A 20,451-nucleotide genomic window follows, 5' to 3' on the forward strand; every position below is an offset into this window, starting at 1 on the left:
TATATATATATATATATTAAGTTCCACAACTGTATACCAATAATTTCTGTGAGTATAGATAAAAATAGATAAATAAAGATGAATTGGTGTCTTTAGTTGTTGCGGCTGGTGTTGCCTACTGTCTGTGACTGGTTTCAGTAATACATCTGAATGCACTGAAGGCCTCTCTATTTAAATCATCACAGTCAGCGGCAGCAGAATCCTGTATGCCTACAGCACATGAGGTGGATCAGGACTAAAGGCATGTCATGATCGGCTTAATTAGAAGCAGCTTTTAACTTTTTTGTGGCTGCAGTAATCAATCATCTTCATCTCTGGACTCTTACATCTGCATGAGAAGACGCTGCAGTGATGTTCTCAGCTGGTCTGAGCCACAAGCCACTTTCTCCTAAAGCCGGTTTCTGCCGGTTACAGAGCAGAGCAAAGCAGAACACAGCCCTGCTCTCTCTCCCTGTCTCTCCCTCCATACTCTCTCTCTCTCTCTCTCTCTCCTCTCTCTATCCATCTATCTATCTTTTTATCTGTGTTTCTAAATATACTAATTTTATTTCAGTAGTTTGCATACAAAAACAAAACTATTACTCATATTTCTTTTTTAAAGCAAATTAATTCTCTAAGTATGATATGAGGAAATATGAAGACAGGGGGCACAGATGTTAGAAGAGGAACACTGAGTGAATGTTCATTGGCTGGTGAAGTAGGAGAGGAGACAGATATGATGAAAAGAAAGAAGGGAGGTATATTGTGTGTTGGATGGAGAGGTGTAGGTGTCAGAGAAGGAGACAGAGGATTGATCAGAGCGGGATTTAATCTGTGTTACCAAAGGGAGCAGAGGTGATGAGAAGGAGCTGGGTAGGAATGTTGTGAGGAGGAGTTGCTGAAGCACATGTGGTTGTAGGGTTATCTTTTCACAGGGGATGAAGTGCTTGTGGTCAACACAAGAGAAATGAAAAAGGGTCACATCAAGAGGAAAGAAATAAACACACAGTGTACAGGCCGTTCCTTATGAAATAAAGGAAGCGAATACAGCCAGGCAGCACAGGAGATGAGAGTGTAGGATGTAATAACGGGGAAAGCCTTGGATAAAGTTGTGGAAAAAATGGAAAAAATGTGGACTTTTGCAGAGACAGGGGAAGACTTGGGGAAAAGTAACAATGAGCTACCCGAGGGACTAGAAAAAAGATTTGTAGTTGATGTGTCATATGGAGCAAAAAAGTATAGACAAAGTTTTCAGAGAAAAATAATAGTCATTTAATGTACAAAACAATGGGCAGTAGACTCAATATCGGGCAGTATAAACACACAGTCAGTCAACAGGGGTCAAACAAAGGTGTGGGTTAAAATGATAAACCAGTACGTTTTGTTGTTGCTGTTCATCCAAGAGCGGGAAACTGTCAAACAGAGACATTACTACTCCAACAACCCTTATCTTTAAGCATACTTCTAACAACTAGAAGACTCTGACCACAGCCTCTAGGTAGAACAGTCACCCACCACCCTGTGAGGTCAGTGAAGTCTGGAGACACTTCCATTTCCACAAGAGCATATGTACAGTCACCTAACAAGAAACTGTCATTTACACACGAAGCAAGTCATTGATAGTCCGAGAGTAGAAGTAAACAGTAAATCTAAGAAACACATTGACTGATTGTGGAATATAAACATGGACAAACTAAGGCCTACTCTGTCTATTTATTGTAGTAGAATTCATAATCAGGATATAATTAATTCAATCTATTTGTGTGTAATTCCCTGGGAACTCACTCTGATGCATAGGCACATATGTTAGTTGTTTACACTCCTACAGTCACTGTTTGACTTGTCATTTTAAATGAATTTAATAGTAAATGCTACTATACTATTCACTACTCAGTATGACCACACAGGTTCCACTTTGCTGCAGTAAACATCACTTACTCTAAATAATGTACAACAGGGGCCACATTTTCTTACATCCAATATTCCATGTTCCTAAATAACCTTAAAAAACACTTTACATTACATGTTAACATATAAGGTGCAGGTGCATCAGATTTGGAAGCTCTAAATCTGGTGTTCACATTAAAATTCACATTTTAACAATTTTCTAAATAACGCCAATCATTAAAACTGTTCAGCCATATTTGGGATTGGTGGAGCCAATATGATTCTCAGAATAAAAATATGAGGTGAACAATCCTTTAATGTCTAAAATGTCAAATGTATAAAAAAGTATATATCATGTAGCATTTCCTTTTTTAAAAATTTTGTTTAACCCTACATTTACTGGACCAAATGTACTGATTTATTGAGCCAAAGTTGGCCCACATGCCTTACATTTGGCATCCATAGTTTAAAATTGTGTCCAGTTAATGGGTAAATATGTTACCGCTATCATAGGCTGTATATTTATTAATTTTTCATTCATCCTTCATAACTCCTAACAACATGACAGAACTGCTAACAACAACGGAGCTGACTGATCAATAAAAGGGAAACTGAAGGGATCTCTGACTGTTAACAGCCTATTTAATTATTTAAACCATACTGAAATCAATAAGCCACAGTCAAACTGAACAATCAGCATCAGATCCTCATTCCGTTCCACAAATCACTTCACCTTGCATTAGCTCCTCTCCTCTCCTCTCACTCTCTCTCTTTACAGATCCACATAATTCAAATGGAGACACACGTGATGTTTATAATTAAATCCCGACTAATAAAAAGAAACACACACAAACATTTCATGTACCTGAAGGGGGTGTGTTATAATTAAGTATGTGTGCTTTTTTAAACCCAAACCTCTTTTTTTTTTCTTTTCCGTCTGACCTCTGTTAACCACTTCACAATTTCTCCTCCTCCTTTCTGCGTCTGTTCTCTGTGCATGATCACGCTCTTGTGTTTACAGCTTATATGGCATTTGTTTTAGTCCAGCTTTTAGCACTTTTCATCAGAACGTCCCTCTGTTCTGTGTTCTGTTCAGTTGGCCATTTGGACCACAACTGCCTTCCAAGCTCTGTCTGTGTCAAAATCCTGTGCTCCATTAGACGCCTGCTGCTGAGGGTGCAGAAAAGAGAGAGAGAGGGGTTTAGAGGGGAGAGATGGAGGGTGCAGAAGGGGAAGGGGTGAGAGAAATGATGTGTGACCAATTAACAAGGCAATATCAATTTGCATATACGATAAAATGCTCGCTGGATTTTAGGCTGTTGTCGATATGAGCTGTGATTTGTAAACAGATGTCGGTGAGTGAGAAAAGGACACGGAAAATACTAGCTAAATACTAATAACATTTGTGCTTCGACTGGTCCCACCTCACAGCAGTAGTTGAGTGTGTGCATGCTGTCTTCACACTGTGGAGCTCCCATGCGGAGCAGACTCTTATAGGTGGCACAGTGCACCACAGTGGCCGAAGTCAGAACTGCCTGCACCAGCAGCAGCACCATCAGAATGAGCAGCAGAATGTCATAGGATTGCTGGACCGCAAAAATGCACACACACAAAGGTGTAAGGGAGATTAAATAATCTCGGGTACTCACAGGTACTATGTAGTAAAATGTATGTCGATTTTAACTCCCACACCACTGAGCTCACCTTGGCTGTAGGCACATCATGCAGAAAGATTGCAACAAAGTTGATCACGCTGCAGGAGAGGTAGCCGGAGGCTGAGAAGAGGAGTGGGGAGGTCACACTGCTGATGGCAATCAGCACCTCCACCTAAGAAGGAGAAAAGCCCCAGAGCCCAGGGAGCATGTGGGCAACAGAGTTTATATTTGGAGACCCATAAAAAAAGAATAAACACCAGCCAACACATTTTTGGTTTTACCTGAAACATGACATTTTACAGCAAATCAAGTAAACGTACATAGTAAAAATGTCTTACATTTCCAAAATAATTCAATTCATATTCAGCCAGGCTTTCTCTTTTTACTTTGGCAGCATATGTTCATTTACACAATCCAATCCTGAATAATTGATCATTTAATTATCCAGAACAATCTCCTCTTGTTTAAAGACACTTGAGTAGAATTCTAAAACCTTTCTATCTTTAGAAGTGATTATTTTGGCCGTGATGGATGATTCCAGAGTCAAATTCACTGGCAACCTCCCATCCATCCATCCATCCATCCATCCATCAATCAATCTATCCATCTATCTATCCATCTATCTATCGAGTATATTTCTAGTTTCAATTTTCTCACAATCTACTCACTCAGTGTGAAACCTGGGCCTATTTAGCTGAACACAAAACTCAAAGAAATTGAAGAAAGACACAAAGATCTTCTTCAACTCTTTCTTTTTTTAGTTGTTATAGGTGCCACCTAGTGGAAGAATATTTAACTGTTCTACCTATCACTGGGGTCAAAATGCATTTATTTCCTCTTTCTTTTCCAGATCATTACTACACTGCTTTTTTTTATTTTGTCTGCCAGAAAACATCAATCTATCTGACCTTTTGACTTTTTTCACTTTCATTTTTTTTAATGATTGCCTTAACACCATACAAAGATATTCACTTTAGACTTTATTGACAAAAACTCTCTGAGAAGAGACTGGTGAAAGACTTTTCCTTGAAACAAATGAATCATTTAGAAATTAACACTTTAGTTTGAACTCAAATGCTGCACCTGCAGACTAAGAGGTAAACTGGTCCCAACAATAGCACAGAAAGTACTGCTTTGAACTCACCAGACATTTGTTTGGGTATTCTGACACCACATGACTTGCAATAGCGCTGGGAAAACACTGTGGAGGAGGGAAAATCAGACGTTCAGTAATGGCTGACATTCATAATTTTTACCAGTGGGTAATAATCTCTGACTCCACAGTTTCATCAGGGAAGACTTACAGCGACCAGGATCCAGAAGAATGTGACGGACAAGTACGGACCTGGTAACAAGGCATCCATGTTGAGAGCGATAATGCCACCAAATACAGCAGAGATTCCCACGATCACCTCAATCACCTGTGGAGACACTCTGCACTGAATGATGGAATACATACAGCCATATATACACATACATATACATATATACAAAATGTAATGAATGTCATATAGAAAGGAACAAAAGCTACTCACTGAATATGCTTTGAGGAGTCGAGTGGGGAACACAGCTGGTGTAACAACCACAGGTCTGTCGTATGACTGTAAAATGGATACAGTGATTAGATCCCAGTTTAACCTTACTGTCTATACACACATTGTTTGATGTATAGCTATCCTGACTTATTTGAGTTAAGTGGTAAAATGCTAAAAAAAACAAACATTTTTTGTTAATCTTAATAATATAAGTGATAATGTAAAGATAAAAAGTAAGTAAGTTAAAAATGTGTGATGGACCTTTGTAAAACAAATGCCTGTAAATTTAATAACAATAATGAATTTGTTAGTGAAAGATAGTATAGAATTTGCACAAATATGTCACAAACTTCATTCTATTCAAAGTTAGGTAAAGTCGCTGTTCAATAGCGTCAAGAATAGAAACCCTTGTGTTAGAAGATAAAAACCCTGACCAATTAATAAGATACTTATGGAAATATTCTTTACTGTCCTTTCCTCAGGTTTGTCCTTTCAAAATCAGTTTTCCTTTTTTATTTTTGAGGGACGTAAAATCAAGTAAAATATAACACAGCTAAGAGCTTCTTTTTGTTTTTAGCAATAAACATTATGGAAAAGAAAATCTGCCTCAGGAAAAAGTTTGTTACTTTACTTTACAACAGTTTTGTGTCTCGTCTGACTCAGACAGCTCAGCAGTAACAGTATCTGGCAAACAAAAAACAAAAACTTTTATTTTGGAAAAAATAAAACTTTTTTAACTAAAATAAAACCCTTTTCTGCGTTGATGTGGATGTTTGGCTTTGTTTACACACACGCTCACCTGATTCAGATCAGATTCTACAAATTTGATTTTTTTTTTTTTTTTTGCCCCAGACCCAGAAACAAAAACAGAAATCAGAGTCTAGTGTGTTGTTGTCAGAAAGATCACAAAAAGCTAGAAAACAATGGCGACAGCTGTAGGGACAGAATGAGTGGAGTGACAGTAATCAATCATTCACACTGCATGTACACACACCTTCCTGTGGCAGCAGCAATCATCCACAGAGCGAGCCGACAGGATGACGGTGCTGGCCATCAGCAGCTCCAACAACAGCATCAAGATGAGGTTAAAATTGATCTGAGAACAGAAGTAAATAAACCAGGGTAAATATCTTGGCTAATTCAGTAATGGAACCAAAGTGATGGAGTGAAGGGTGAGTTTACGTTGATGGCAGACGGGTTCAAGACCAGTTTACAGCCAAACCAAACTAGACAGGTGGTTGTTACAGCGAAGGTTGACACAAAGACCACTTGGAAATCTGACACCTTGGAGAAAAACAACACGTCATCTGTAATGTAGTGTAGTGACTTAAACATCAGTATGCAGTTGGACTCCTTACTCACCGCAACACGTCCGTTTTTGGCAATGGCCAGGCTGGCTATGGCTGCAGGGACGCCCTGTGTGGAAGAACAAATCAGCAGCTGCTGCTGTCGTTGTGGCAGATGCTGCCCTTAAAAAAACAAACTGCTGCTGGCTGCGTGACATGGCATGTTAATCTAAATACTTTTCATAAAAGTATTAATCTGAAAGGCGGGAGGCAGCAGCACGTAGAAGTGACTCCAAATACACTCACAGAACCGGCAGCGCAGCGCAGGTAATCCATAGCAAGAGGAAACACATTTCCCAGGTACAGAGAGAAGCCAGACGTAATGAGTAGACTGCCCTGGAAATACACAGTGTGTACACACATACAGATGTATTTATACTTCCACGCATGAAAAGAACTAAAACAACAATGATACATTAGATCAGTGGTTCTCAAACTCACAAACTACTCTGTACCACCTGAGGAAACACTGAGCTCTCTGGGTACCACCATGATGACCAACATTAGAATCACAAGTAGCTACACATCTTTTCTAAATGTTGTATTAATTGTGCATGGCATGTTTCAGATTGAAGAAAATGGGAAAATATGAATATTCTCGGTACCACAGTTTGAGAACCACTGCATTAGATTATATACGTTATATTTGTCCATTACAGGATGCACGTCTACAGTTTTCACTAGCTTACTTTGATTTGTTCCCACAGACCACAGATGACCAAACTCAGAGACTTAAGATTTGGTTGGTTAAACATCTTACTTAGATAACTTCCCATCAATCCCATAAATTCCCATAAACCACCTCTTACTTCCCATAAATCACTGCTGGGTACAGCTACTCTCCTGACCTTTAACCAGGATAACGCTGTAGAACCTGAACAGATTGTGTCCATTTGAAGAGGAGAATTGGGTTTAGATTAATCACAACAGTGGGTGTTTAAAGGACTGTGGAGCCAGCCTGAGGAGTTCTAGAGTATGGAACTGGACCGGCTCGGTGTCTTGCCTCTCATTTAAAAAGCTTCTCCAGTTCTGAGAGTCTAAAACAACTGCTTCTTAAATGAGAGGTGAAATGTCTTCAAGAAACCTCGTCGGTCCAGTTGTCTAGGTCTGAACATCTCAGACTGAAATGAAGTGGCTAATGGTGGAACCTTCCAGAATGACCTCCTCTAAGCCTTATAATGAAGTTTTTTTCATTTCATTAGATTGTTATAAAAATAAGTCTTTTCGTCTGATAAATAAAGGTGCAATACCAGATTATGGATCTCAATGAACGTGTCCAGATGAATCAGAATAATGGTTTGGAAGGACAGGTCAACATTTACTGTCGCTAACATTAAAGGGCTGTGGTCCCTCACACCACAGAAACCACTACAGTACCCCAACTCTTTAATATAGTTCCTGTGGACTCCAACAGTAACGGTCCTGTCCTGACCGTCTTTCCTCTCACCCCTATGAGGACACTGTAGAGCCAGGCCCTGTAGCTGAAGCAGGGGTGCTTTAGAGGCTCAGGCTGAGACAGCTGCAGGTCACTGGCCCTCACGTCCACGGTGTAACTATCTCGCTCCCCCCTGTTCGACCTCCTTTCGGATCCCCTGTCACTCCGTCGTCCCAGAGTTCCACTCCCTCTCTCCAGAGTGGACATGTGGCTGTAGGTGAACTCCTCTCGGGCTGACAGCTCCTCACACTGCATCCTTGAAGCACCGGTTGACTTTTGGGTAGGAAGTGGAAAACAAGCTCTAGGGGTGAGGGAAAAAGATGACATCATGTGACATTTCTCAGATGAAGTTTTGTCTCTGTCCTCTCTAGCCTCTTTCCACTGCACTTCACAGAACACAACAATTCAACAGATGTATTTAAGGTCCATAATTCACAGTTTGTTCATGAAGAAGTTAAACCATCGTCAAAACTAACTCAGTCCAGTAGCTTTCCTCCAGGAGAAACACTTTTGTTGTTATTCGCTAACACGTCTCCTCTTTTGCTCTTTCTCTCTGACAAATAGTTCCGTCCCCACTCACCTGTTGTCCAGCCTCTGGCAGAGTCTCACCGAACACTGTCCAACAGACGTATCCTTCAGAAAGCCAGATTGAAACAGATTACTTTCGTATGCAGCCCTTAACTCTGCACATCTCTCTTCCTCACCGTGTTAACACCATTCTGCCCCCTCTTTCTCCCCCTCTCTCGCTCTCTCTCTTCTCCCCCGCTCCGTTTCCTTTGACCGCAGATGTCTTAGAAACAGTTCTGAAAAGGGGTTTTTTGGAGTCCTTCAAAGCGCTGAGCCACAACACATGGCTCTTGTGCCCAGTTTGTGCCGGAGAGGGAGCGCCTGTGCATGACAACAAAGGCAGGACAGAGGGGCTCGAGGTGGGGGCAAAATTCTTGGGCTAAACTCTTCATGGACCCTCCCATTTGCACGCTAACACACACACACACACACACACACACACACACACACACACACACACACACACCTCTGCATGATATTCAACTAATTGAACTAACTGCATCTTTTTGGTTCTTCTATGCATTTAAGTTTTCCACTTTTCTTATACATAGATGATTTTTTTGTTTTATTGTCATGGGTTCAGATTAACATAAATAAAGATAAAAAAAATTATTAGTCTTAAAATGTCCTTCGTAAGTGGTCCATTTTCAATTAAATTGCTAATCAAAAAGTATCACTGTTCCATACTAACTCTGGGCCCTATATTTTCATGGTTTTAGAAACAAAGCAAGTGACACATATGATCTGATTGAAAACGCCTCCAACTCCAGTTCTCTGCTGGTTCAGGAGTGGGCGCTGCAGGATGACGACATGCCGTGGCTGTTGTTGTGTCCCATTGTGTCAATGTTGAGGCCATGTCCACATGCATGTGCACCTCAGGAATCCATTCAGTCTTTCACAGCGAGCTTTCCCTGCCACACATTGTTACTGGGCAGCAGTTACCATGACGACTCCTTAACAACTGCTGTCACTCATTCCCCCGCCATTCTAATTCCCGTGTCCCCCCCTCCTCTAAATCCAACTCCTACACAGACACTGCAAGACTGTACACAGTCAAAGACAGACAACACAGTGGACAGTTAATGTTTTTGCTGACGGATGATCAGAGATGTTTCAACTTTTACAAATAAATATTAAGAGGTTTGACCCTGCTGTTACTGACAATGATGTCATCGTAGACCAAGAACATTAGGGACAAGGTTTAGATTTTTTTGGGTTCTACTGAGTCACAGAGCCTAAGGCTATAATGAATAAGACCAAAAATCTAACAGGGTAAAAATACCATTTGAAATCAATATGCAATGAATATATGCAAGTGAAACACTTCAACAGGGACAACTCGGGCAATGTTACCCAACGAGTCAGCGGTGTGAGCAACAGAACATTAAGATGCCACATTTTAACCTTATACACAATCACACTTTAACACACATACATACTGTATATATACAAACAAACATATACATATACACAGTATACACATATATGTATATGTGTGTGTTTCAATATATATACACTAATATATACTTGGTATTTTTGATCCAGACACTGCAGCAGGACAAACTCATATCCACAGTATTCCTTATATTAATCTTTATGGAGGAAAGATATATCAGGTCACACACACGTACAGGTAAAGTTGTTGTACAATCCTAGAGAACAGCTAATAGAATAACACACCCATGTCAGGACTAAAGTAACCAGGGAGACACTCACACGGAGGGACAAAAAGAAATGACACCGTAAGACCAAAGAAGAAAAAGAGTGCTGCACATTTATACTGACCCATGCTGATGACAGAAATGTTCTCACTCGGGTGTAATAGCTGCTCCTCAGTGCTCTCTGTAATTAGCGGCGGTTGCTCTCAGACGGCAGGGGAAGCTCAGCTGCTACGGAAACGTCATATAGTTAATGGTCAAATATACACCGTTTATTTGTGTTTTAAACGTGAACTAAACATTGATTGACATGGTTGAGTTTATTAGTAATTAAACTTTTATCATCGACAGCTTCTGTGATAACGTTCTCTTCTCATACTGTACAGTCATGTTGTTATAATATATATGTATATATATATATATATCAAAATAAAAAACACCTTTTTGTTTCAAGAACTATATTATATTTATTATATATTATAAAGTATCTTTATTGTTTCCCCGTTTTAGTTGTTTGTTCATTTTCTCACTTTTATTGTCTGAAAACAGGAAAGACAAGAGGCTTGCACCTAGACCTAGTGGCCGAGCTCCTCCATGGGAAGTTTATAATAAACCTTTAACAAAGACCACCATTGTGAAAACAGACATTTCTGTTTTCCCCTCACTTTTAAAAAACAGGTGAACTGACGTGGTCTGTAATGAGGGCGGATTTGATATATTATCAAGTAAAAAAATAGTAAGAAAATATCACTCTGTAGCTGAGCAAAACGACTGCAGAGCAGACTTTATGTTGAAAATGACTGGTTCCCAAACTGGGGGGCGGCCCGGAATAATTTACATGGCTAATTTATTTTGATCTCACTGTGTTGTTCGACCAGGGACATTTGTAATTGAATTTCTTTTGTTCACTGAGAACGACACTTCAAACAGTTTGGTTGAGGTTTGAAGAAGCTGTATATGTGTCCGATAAAGTTTGGGAAACACTGGCCTGTAATATGAGCTTCCCTTGTCAGACAGAGCAGCAACCGCCGCTGCTATCAATAGTTTCCAAAAAAAAGAAAAGACAGTCTTACATCTGACATGCAACACAGCTACATCAACACAGATGGTGATTCAAAGATGAGCTTGTTACACTCAGATCCATGGACACATGTGAAAAAACAACATCTGTGTATATTTATATCTACAATAACTTACATTATCAATAGCTCTGCTTTTATGAACAATATATACACACTACAGCAAGTAACGAAGAAAAACAAAACCTCTTTCCTCAAACTTATCCTGATGAAGAAAACCCTCCACTTCGCATCAGTTACGTTGCAGGTCCTTGTCAGTTGTTGCAAATCGGATTAAAGTGATGTGTTGCACAAATCGTGACAAATATTTTCCATGTGATGTCAGAATCAAAGCGGGAGGCAGCAGCTCTCCCCCTCGTGGCCAGGAAGGGAATCACTGATGGCTCATCACACTGATGTTCCAGATCAACAAGTTCTATAGGTGAATGTGTGTGACGTTCCCCCGTCTTCTCACTACATACAACATGTATCACATGATTCTAATGTACTAAAAGGTCTTTCATAACAGAGAAACTCCTGGAGGACAGGGGGCGACGCTACAGTACAAATGATATTGGCAAACTGCGACAATGTTTTTGTTCTGTAGTTGACGAGCATCAACAAGGCAGATGCACAGACATAGAACCGCCTGCGCTGGGATCATCTGAAACAATGGCTCCGTCTGACCAAAATGGTGGAGGGTGAGTTGGAGGGGCGGGGGGGGGGGGATCAGACAATGGATCCCTTGGAGGAGGACAGGTGGATGGAGTGAATGCGAGTGGCAAGGGTTTTCTCCAGGTCCTGCAGGATGTCACAGCCAGGGCTGTCGGGAGGGGCGTCGTACAGCAGCTGCTTGAATGGCTCCATCTCTATCAGCACTACCATGTTCTTCAGAAAGTATCCCTCTATGTAGGAGGCCAGGTCTGGGGCACCGAGGAACTGGAGGAAATGAATAAAACAAGTGGCTCTGACACACACCGCCACACTCTTCTATAGTATTTGAATGGAGACTTTTCCTGAAAGATCACGATGATAAAACCATTTTTAAAGGTGTCATTTCATTTATATTTATATTTTTTATGCAAGTTGGCCATGAGGTGGCAGTAATGTAACCCAGCGTCCACTAAAAAACTGTGAAACTTGAATATCTACCTGCTGATATTTATCTTTCTGTTCAAGCAATTTACAACAATAAGAAGTCATATTTAGGAATGTGAAATTAACCCAATTAATAAGGATCAATCAGCTTCTCTGTGAATAATAATAATACTAATAATAATAATAAATATAATAGGTCATACCTTAGTGTGGTTGTAGAGCTCCACACAGGACTCTGTGGTGATGTTCTTGGAGCAGATGAATTCACAGTGCCTCTGCAGAGCCTCCAGCTGAAAGAACTTGGATGCCGACAGGAGCTGCAAGAAAGCCTTTCATTAATCATACACTGCAGAGCAGTGGGCACACCTGACTCACAGGAAGATTACTGGTTCAAGAGCAGCAGGTTCTACCTGTGGGTTCAATGCACACTTCACACAATCCTGCAGAACTGACCAGCAGTGTGTGTGTGTGTGTGTGTGTGTGTGTGTGAGTGGTTGGTGCGTATGTGGTAGAGGACGGATGAATGAATAGACGGATGAATGGAGACCTTACCTCCATGATGTCAGTGTTCCTTATGTGAAGAGCTTCTGTTCCCCCGCAGTAGAGATACTGCATCACCAGCTTCAGAGAAAAGAAAACACCCATTACTAAATAAATACCTTTTACTGTTTTTCTATGCATAAAAAATAGTTCCAAAAAGCATGGCATTATATTTCACCTGAAAAATGTGATATTTAACATTGCTGATTTCAATGCATGTGTTTTCCCCACAGGGTCTGTTCGCCAGAAGAATTTTGAACCTGGGCAGAAACAAAGGACGTTACCTTAACTGTGGAAGTTACATATATTCATATGCCTTAAGAAAATATACAGCATAAACTGTGTGTATACATATACATATATATATATATGTATGTATGTATACACACAGTATATGCTGTATATTTACTTAAGGCATATATATGTTATATATGAGTCTATATATATATAAATATATATAGACTCATATATACTATATATATATAATATATGTATGTATATATATATATTTTTAATAACACCTTATTGGATGGTTAAAGGATATAAAGCCATTAAGGCCGGTGTGTTCAGGTACCTGTTTGAAGCTGTAAAAAGCAGGACTTTGTGGGCATAGAAAGGCTTCCCCTCCACCAAAAAGGTCACGTCTGACATTTCCTTATTGTTCAGGAAGTGCGGATCTAAAAGACAGGTGGCCGGGTAAGCGTGATGATTTTCAGACAGTAATAAATCTCAAACACACACACACACCTGGACAAAACAGTCATATAACGCTAAGCCAACACCTGCTACTGCTGCTTATGTTCATCAAACACTTGTATACAGAATGACTCATCTGGATCCATGTCAGGATCCTGGACGACTATGATTTCATTTCTTAGTTGAAAGACTACCTTTACTTAACAATTCAACTTTATCCATGAAATCCATATTTTAAGCTGCTCACAGACAAAAAAATTGCAGCCAAAAAGCAAAGTCAAGAGGAAAAATGAGATGGATTTTTACCAATTCTGATAACAGATACAATAGTACATGTAATTTACTGATTCTATTCATCTCTCTGAACACTAGAGGGCATAACGGGTACTTGTAATTTGTTTCATAACAAGTATAAAGGTAATTGAAGTCCTTACATTACCAATGGGAATAATGATATTTATATTCCAGGTAGTTAACACAAGTTAAAATCACAACCCGTCGTCAGGATCTCACCCAGACGGGACGACTGTTTCCTCTTGATCTCTGTGAGTTTGGGGATGGGGTAGGGTCCGTAACACTGGGTGAAAATTGCCGCCAGCTGCTGACTGATCACCTCATTCTGACAAAACAAAAACAGAAGCGAAAAGAAACAGTCAGCAGGGACAAAATGTTGCTTAGTTGCAATTCCACCTCAGCCCTAGTCTGCGTCGAGGGTTCACGGGAGAACGGGCTTAAGTGGTTCTTCCTCATCCCTCAGAAAACATCTCTCAACACAATTATCAGCGCAGTGACAGAGGCTAATGTTCTACAGGCTTTTATGCAGCTCAGCGCTGACAGATTGTTCCCACAGGCCACGTGTCCATGGTGATTTCACGACTTTGAAGGAGGATCAGATGATTGTCAAACGTCCACCGTCCCTCAGAGACCGCTCTTTGAAACAGTCTGAAAATGAAGTGTGTGATATTCCTTCGTCATTTCTTATGATTGTTTTTGTATCCCAGGTATGTGTGTGTATGAAGAAGTGAATTTGTGAGGACATTTTCAGGTTCATACTGAATTATGGATGGATTTGAAAGTTTTTTTTAACAAGGGTTAAGTTAGTGATATTTTAAGGAAGGATAGTTAGGGTTGGGTGTGTGTCCTTGGCTTTTCACCAAAAAATCTCCAATGATCTATTAGTCTTTGAATAGCGTGTTCTTTCCTACATCAAACAACAACAGTTGGTTGATTTTAGTCTTTGGTTTGTTTCAACTAACTTGTACACAGCCATTCACAGCAGAATGACACCGTTTGGTGAACAGAGCTGCTTTTATTCATAAGACGTGTCCTTCTCTGTAGATGTGTCCCAGCTGTAACATTCCAAAGGTGGATGATTTCTAACACAACCATTTTGTACTCTCTGCACATCTACTTGCTCTCCCTCGTACTGCACTTAGCTCAGAAGCTAACATCATCAACATGTGATCCGGCTGTCACCAAATGTCATTGCACACACATTTCATCATCTGTTTTATCCCTTTTCCCTGTAAATGCATTCCTAATTTATAATACGATCTTATCTGAGGCTACGTCATCGCAAAGAAAAATGTGTATTTGCTTTTTAAAAAAAGAAACCATATTTTAGATAAATACAAATTAGATCAATTTTTGTTTTTTTGTTTTTTTTACTAATTTCACAATTAACAAAATAACCATAAGATGAGTGGGGTCAGTGGGGTGAGTGAGGCAGACTGATACACCAAACTCTGAGGGAAGAGCTAAAATAAACCCATAAGAACAAACAGTGCTGATGGTGCAGTACCTTGCTGGCTCGAAGGATCTGAAACATGAGAGGCAGGCCGTGTGTGATGAGCTCCTCCGTGTACTCCTCTTCCTCGATGCAGCTGAACTCTTTCAGCAGACCTTGAATCAGGGGTCGGCGGTGCTGCAGGAAACATGTTCGCAGAGACTCCATCCAGGTGTGCAAGGTCCACGGCACTCCTGGAATGGAAAACGGTGAAGTAAACACACATGAATTACCATCAAACACATGCTGAGGAGGTGCAGCGTCTGTACGGAAACTCACCGAGGCTCCGTACGTCTATGGTGATGTCGACGTGTCCGTGCTCTGAACTGTGATACATGGCCTCCCTCAGGGCCTTCAGTTTAGCCTTTCCTGTTCTGAACAGGTCAATCTGAGACGGACTTCTTTCCTGCAGTTCTGAGCCTTCAGCCAGAATCTCCTCCAAGGACAAGACGTCTGCTTTCTCTGTGTCCGAGTGGGACAGAAGCTTCCGGAACACGTTTCTGAAAGACAAAAAAAAAACGTGAAAATTTAAAATAAAATAAATAAATTGTGCAATATATCCGCATATTGTGCGTGTACAGCATTTTTAATGTGTTCGTTCTGTGGCGTAATTTGTCACATTTTATTATTGGAGATTATCTGAATAATTATGATTTTTGTTTTATTTTCTTACATATTAAATATTTTAAAAGTATTTAAGAGCAAATCATTTCCCATCACAGTCATATGACTGATGAAGTCATTGGACAATCTAAGGTCCACAGCTGCCATTTACTGGTTCATTGATTTAAAAAGAAAAGTAAAAAAACAGAAAGGTTAATGGAGGGCTGTCAAAATGAATGTGTTAAAGATGGCAGTCATTCATTTTGTAAAGAATAATCAGATTGAATCTAACAATTCCACCGCTCATCCAGTCATCATAGCTATAATACACAGTATTTGCTCCTACTGTTGCACCACCTCAGCTCCACAGCCTGTGTCTGTGTCTGTGGAGGCTTCAACTTCAGGTCAGACGCTCTGCTCGTGTCAGACGAGTCTCACAATGGATGATTAATCATGATTAATCAATGACATTGTAATTAATCATGATTAATTATGATTAAAGGTTTACTCATTTGCGTGTCCTAGTTTATACAGGTTTTTTTCTTTCTCTTCAGTCTTCAACATGAATAAAAACTAGATCAGTCACTCGTCATCTAATATTTAACAATCCTTCATTGTTAAACACATTTTTCTAGTCAGAATGAAATTTTTATTTCAGCAATGCTAAATGGCAAACATTATTTTTTTTAAATTGTTATTGTTTTGTTAATGTTGTAAACACTACGCAAGAATTGATGCATAATTTTATTTTAATGTAGTGAATTCTTTAAGTCGACAATTTATTTAATGGGCGCCACTTCTAAAAGTTCTTGAACCGGTTGTTGTGAAAAGCAAAAGAGAGACAGAATTCTCACCTCATTACACCTTCATTTTCATCCACTGAAATGGACGTAGAGCGTTAGCTGTGTAACGGCACAAACCGGTTTAACAGCTGAAGTGTCATTTTTTCATCAACACGCTCTATTAACTTTGGTTCTGTAGGATTATTTCCTGAATACACTGCGTACGTCTGTTTCCCATCATTCTTTGCTCCATCGCTGGGTGTGTTTTGGTGACTAAACAAGAATGTGTGTGTGTTGTTACCTGTGTCCGTGTGCTGCTGCCAAACTGTAGGAGTTCATGTCCCCCTGTGGTGCAGTGGAGATGCCGTTCCGGTACATGGTTCCCACCATTGGATCAGCTCCCCGATCCAGCAGCAAACTCAACAGTTCAAAATTACCTACATGGGAAAATAATTGGCAAAACTCAAACACAAAACTCCAAACGAGATTAAAGCGGAATGAGACAGGGAGAAGGATGAGAGCGAGGCCAACATTAGATCATTTGTTCTGCATTCATGCCTCTATTTGTCTTTATTTTCAAACCTCCAGGACAGTTCTGCTCCTGCAGTCGTAACTCAGCCAATGATCCCACTGACAGTCAGGCGTGTTATCAGCTGGACAGGAGGCAGAGTAATGAGGGAGTCACATTAAGTGTCTGTACCTGCAGCAGCAGCCAGCTGCAGTGGGGTCTCTGTGTAGTTCTCCATCCCGTCCTGCAGAGACGCCTCCACATTGGCTTAGGCATCAAGCAGCAGCTGCGGAGGTCAGGGCGGGGCGGGGCACAGAGGGGCATGATGGGAGGAAGAAAGGTAGACAGAAGCACAGTAGTCAGGTGAGCATGCACAGTGGGGAGGACAACACATCATCACCTGAGTAAATCTGGAGCTCTGAGGACAGAATTTTTTTTTTTTTTAAATGAAAGGCAGTAAATGTCAAACCATGTAGAATTTCCAGCAGGTTACATCACTGGCAGATTAATTTTATTAATTTAATGTAATCATAATAATTATAATTATTTGATTAATTTAAAACAAATGTATAATAACTTATGTTATAATGCAGATCAATGGAAAAATGTATGTAAGAGCTGTCAAATGATTCATGTTTTTATCTGATTCATCACACTGGCTATGAATTAGTCACGATTAATTGAGATTTGTTGCAATTTTTTGTGATTAATCACTTTGTCTAATTTAACATTAAATTAGACAAACTTTTTTCTGTTTTTTCTGTTTTGTTTTGGGTTTTTTTTACAAATATTTTGCCCAAAGGTTTATATACCATGTCATGACAATTAATCACAACTTCAAAGCATTAGGATATTAATTTAGGTCAATTAAGTGTGGAATATTTTTCATGAACTGTGACAGAAATATCATTTATACTTTTTAAATCTCACTCTTGTTTTCATAAATAGAAATGTAGAAATAGAAATGTTATCCATTAGACATCAATATTCATTATAATCAAGTATCAAAGATGAACAAGATCACAGGAGGAAGACAAGTTAGCAAAAAATCCTCTTCTTCTTCTTCTACCTAACAAATGAATTGACCTTTTATAATGAAAACATTTAAAAGGCCAATCCAACGGACTGTAGTGCATCTATATCTGCATTACGAAGACACAAACAGTGAGAGAGTAAGATAGAGAGAGGTGGAGAGAGACAGGAGGTTTCCAGTGGAACGCCATCATCATCAGTATGGGAATGACAAGGGAGACGGAACACGAGCTGAGACACAATGAGAAGCACCAATGACAGAATCACGTGATAAAGGATGTCACTACCTGCACCACAGGCACATGTCCGTGCAACACAGCGAAAGTGAGGGGCGTCGCCTGCCGTGTTTCGGGAAACACTGACGGGTGCTTGTGCACTGAGTTTGGCACCTGGGGAGGGGACACAGATAGATGGGTTGGGCAGGGAGGATGGACAAAAAGGTGCAGGAGAGAAATATGAAGCCATTAAAAGGATGACATGGCCTACGGAACACAAGACGAGCAGCTAGAGGGGAGCAGGAGGCTCGACACGAGGAGCTAGAGTAATTAACCAGGAACCCTGGGGCTGCAGAGGACATGCAGTCACTGCGTGCACCTGCTAATGAACACGATGGATTGATCCGTCTGCCTGTTCTAATGGCTTCACTCTGATCTCTTCACCCTTCACACTGAGTCTCTCTGACGTGGGGTCGCCCCTCACGTCTCCGGACCATCTCTGCAACGAATGACTATGGCCAACATAAATGAACATGTCATAAACTAACACCGAGACGCCGTTTGATGACAGAAACGACACAAAAGGCAAATGTGCAAGATTTGATTCACACAACAGACTCTCCTAATGCATCACAGTTGTTGTTATTTTAGAAAGACTCCTGGGTTTAAAGGATTTCTGGAATGAACACTTGACTTGAAATTAAAAGCTCTATGCAGATGACTGTACTTCTGTCACTTGTAAAATATTTTCTTTTCTGTTTTTTTTGCCCTGATGTTTTTAGGGAATAAAAAACAAAATAACTAATAGTTAATCTAAAAGATTTAGGTTGACACCACAGGTAAGTCATTGAATTAATTGGTCATTTTTAGGTTAGAAATTATTTGGGATTTTATTCTTTTGGCTTGCTGGAATCATTTTGTCACTATTTTTAAACTAAAATACAGCAGTCTTTGAAGTCTTTCTGTTTTAACTATTCTGTAAAAAAATACTTTCTCAAACCAATCCAATTGTGCTTGATTTGGTAAAAAACTATTTTTTTAACAAACTTCGGTGAACTGATGTCTTGGCTCTCAACCATATGACTGAACCACAACTTTAATTGTTTATCAATTTGTTCAGAAATTCTATATTCTAATTCTATGAATTAGTCCCAGTCTACAGTGGGAGAATATGAAAAAAAGTCTCAAACTTTCCAAAAACTGGCTGAAAATGTACTTCAAATACTGTCATTTCAGATGAGAGTGTGTTTTAAGCTGTAGCCTGGTCTCACAAATTCTCACCCAATAATCACCATTCTTTCTCTGCACTATAGCTAAGACAACAGCTGACTTTCTGCAAATTATTAGTGCTGCCCTTGTCATTACTGCACTCCTCCATCCACCCACAGGTGGCAGGTTGACAGTGTGAGGCCTCTTGAACCTAAAGGCTTACACATTTATCAGCAAGGCACATATATAAAAAACTCAGAAGAAATTTCATCTGATTTATTGAAACACAGAGAGACTCCGACCCCTGATAAATCACTGCAGTACTTTAGATCATACATAAGAATGAAGAGATGATTTTGTCCCAAAAGTACAGTATATCAAAGAACAGTTTTAAAAAGGAGATTACAGGAAAACAATGTCAGGATTTATAACATCCATAAACAATTTATCTTGGATATTGGACTTGATTTGTTCCTCGATGTTCCTTTTTATTCAAATGATGACAGTTCTGTTGAAATTACATTCCTCTAAAGAAATAATAGGGCGTACCTTTTATGTGCCTGGTTGAAGGCCAAGTCTGAATTTCCACAGAATGACGTGATAATTGTAAACTGTGAATTCAAATGAGTCTGGTTTGAAACTGAAAGGTTATATGCATTTATTTTCTATATAATCTACGTCCATGTTCCTTCATGAAGAAACTAAGCCTGCTAAAGAACACGGAGGCTCCGGGTCCCTGTCAGTGTCTCTACTCTTGACTGCACCTTAAATCTAATGGCCACTGGGGATATTAAAGAGAGAACTCCCAGGTGTGTGGACCACAAATACACATTTGTCTCCTCTGGTGAGTACAGCAGCAGAT

The 20,451-nt window shown here is 39.9% G+C and overlaps 2 protein-coding genes across 4 annotated transcripts in view; both read right to left on the reverse strand.

Moving 5' to 3' along the window:
- Positions 1 to 1,228: 1,228 nt before the first annotated feature.
- On the reverse strand, positions 1,229 to 11,806 carry mlc1 (modulator of VRAC current 1). 3 transcript variants are annotated; one of them, XM_025056477.1, is made up of 12 exons: positions 10,190 to 11,806; positions 7,850 to 8,138; positions 6,649 to 6,738; positions 6,419 to 6,472; positions 6,239 to 6,340; positions 6,051 to 6,152; positions 5,057 to 5,122; positions 4,826 to 4,942; positions 4,666 to 4,722; positions 3,571 to 3,693; positions 3,291 to 3,452; positions 1,229 to 3,036 (listed from the first exon to the last, which is right to left on the reverse strand). In XM_025056477.1, exons 2-12 carry the CDS (start codon positions 8,090 to 8,092, stop codon positions 2,959 to 2,961), a joined length of 1,194 nt encoding a protein of 397 aa, XP_024912245.1. In that variant the 5' UTR covers positions 8,093 to 8,138; positions 10,190 to 11,806; the 3' UTR covers positions 1,229 to 2,958. The 3 variants fall into 3 exon arrangements, with proteins under 3 accessions (XP_024912245.1, XP_024912244.1, XP_016888238.1); XM_025056476.1 differs by lacking the exon at positions 10,190 to 11,806 and adding an exon at positions 8,418 to 8,819; XM_017032749.2 differs by lacking the exon at positions 10,190 to 11,806 and adding an exon at positions 8,418 to 8,817 and having other exon boundaries at positions 1,229 to 3,033.
- Positions 11,807 to 11,842: 36 nt separating this feature from the next.
- btbd11b (BTB (POZ) domain containing 11b) overlaps positions 11,843 to 20,451 on the reverse strand; it is a 56,085-nt gene continuing 47,476 nt past the window's right edge. The window contains 11 exon segments of the mRNA XM_008312357.3: positions 11,843 to 12,059; positions 12,422 to 12,535; positions 12,771 to 12,839; positions 12,937 to 13,018; positions 13,333 to 13,435; positions 13,968 to 14,073; positions 15,256 to 15,434; positions 15,520 to 15,740; positions 16,927 to 17,062; positions 17,326 to 17,419; positions 18,453 to 18,554. Coding sequence (XP_008310579.1) covers positions 11,850 to 12,059; positions 12,422 to 12,535; positions 12,771 to 12,839; positions 12,937 to 13,018; positions 13,333 to 13,435; positions 13,968 to 14,073; positions 15,256 to 15,434; positions 15,520 to 15,740; positions 16,927 to 17,062; positions 17,326 to 17,419; positions 18,453 to 18,554 — 1,416 coding nt within the window. The 3' untranslated portion in view covers positions 11,843 to 11,849.

The sequence above is a fragment of the Cynoglossus semilaevis genome, chromosome 6 (assembly GCF_000523025.1).
Source record: "Cynoglossus semilaevis isolate Cse_v1.0 chromosome 6, Cse_v1.0, whole genome shotgun sequence".
NCBI classification, from domain to species: domain Eukaryota; kingdom Metazoa; phylum Chordata; class Actinopteri; order Pleuronectiformes; family Cynoglossidae; genus Cynoglossus; species Cynoglossus semilaevis.

Excerpts from the sequence above, each read along its gene's own strand:
- mlc1 (XM_025056477.1), bottom strand. The coding sequence starts at position 8,092 with ATGCAGTGTGAGGAGCTGTCAGCCCGAGAGGAGTTCACCTACAGCCAC. Across the intron at positions 6,739-7,849 it reads TCTACAGTGTCCTCATAGGG|GGCAGTCTACTCATTACGTC; the intron begins GTGAGAGGAAAG and ends GTGTATTTCCAG. Across the intron at positions 5,123-6,050 it reads ATTGCTGCTGCCACAGGAAG|TCATACGACAGACCTGTGGT; the intron begins GTGTGTGTACAT and ends TCCATTTTACAG.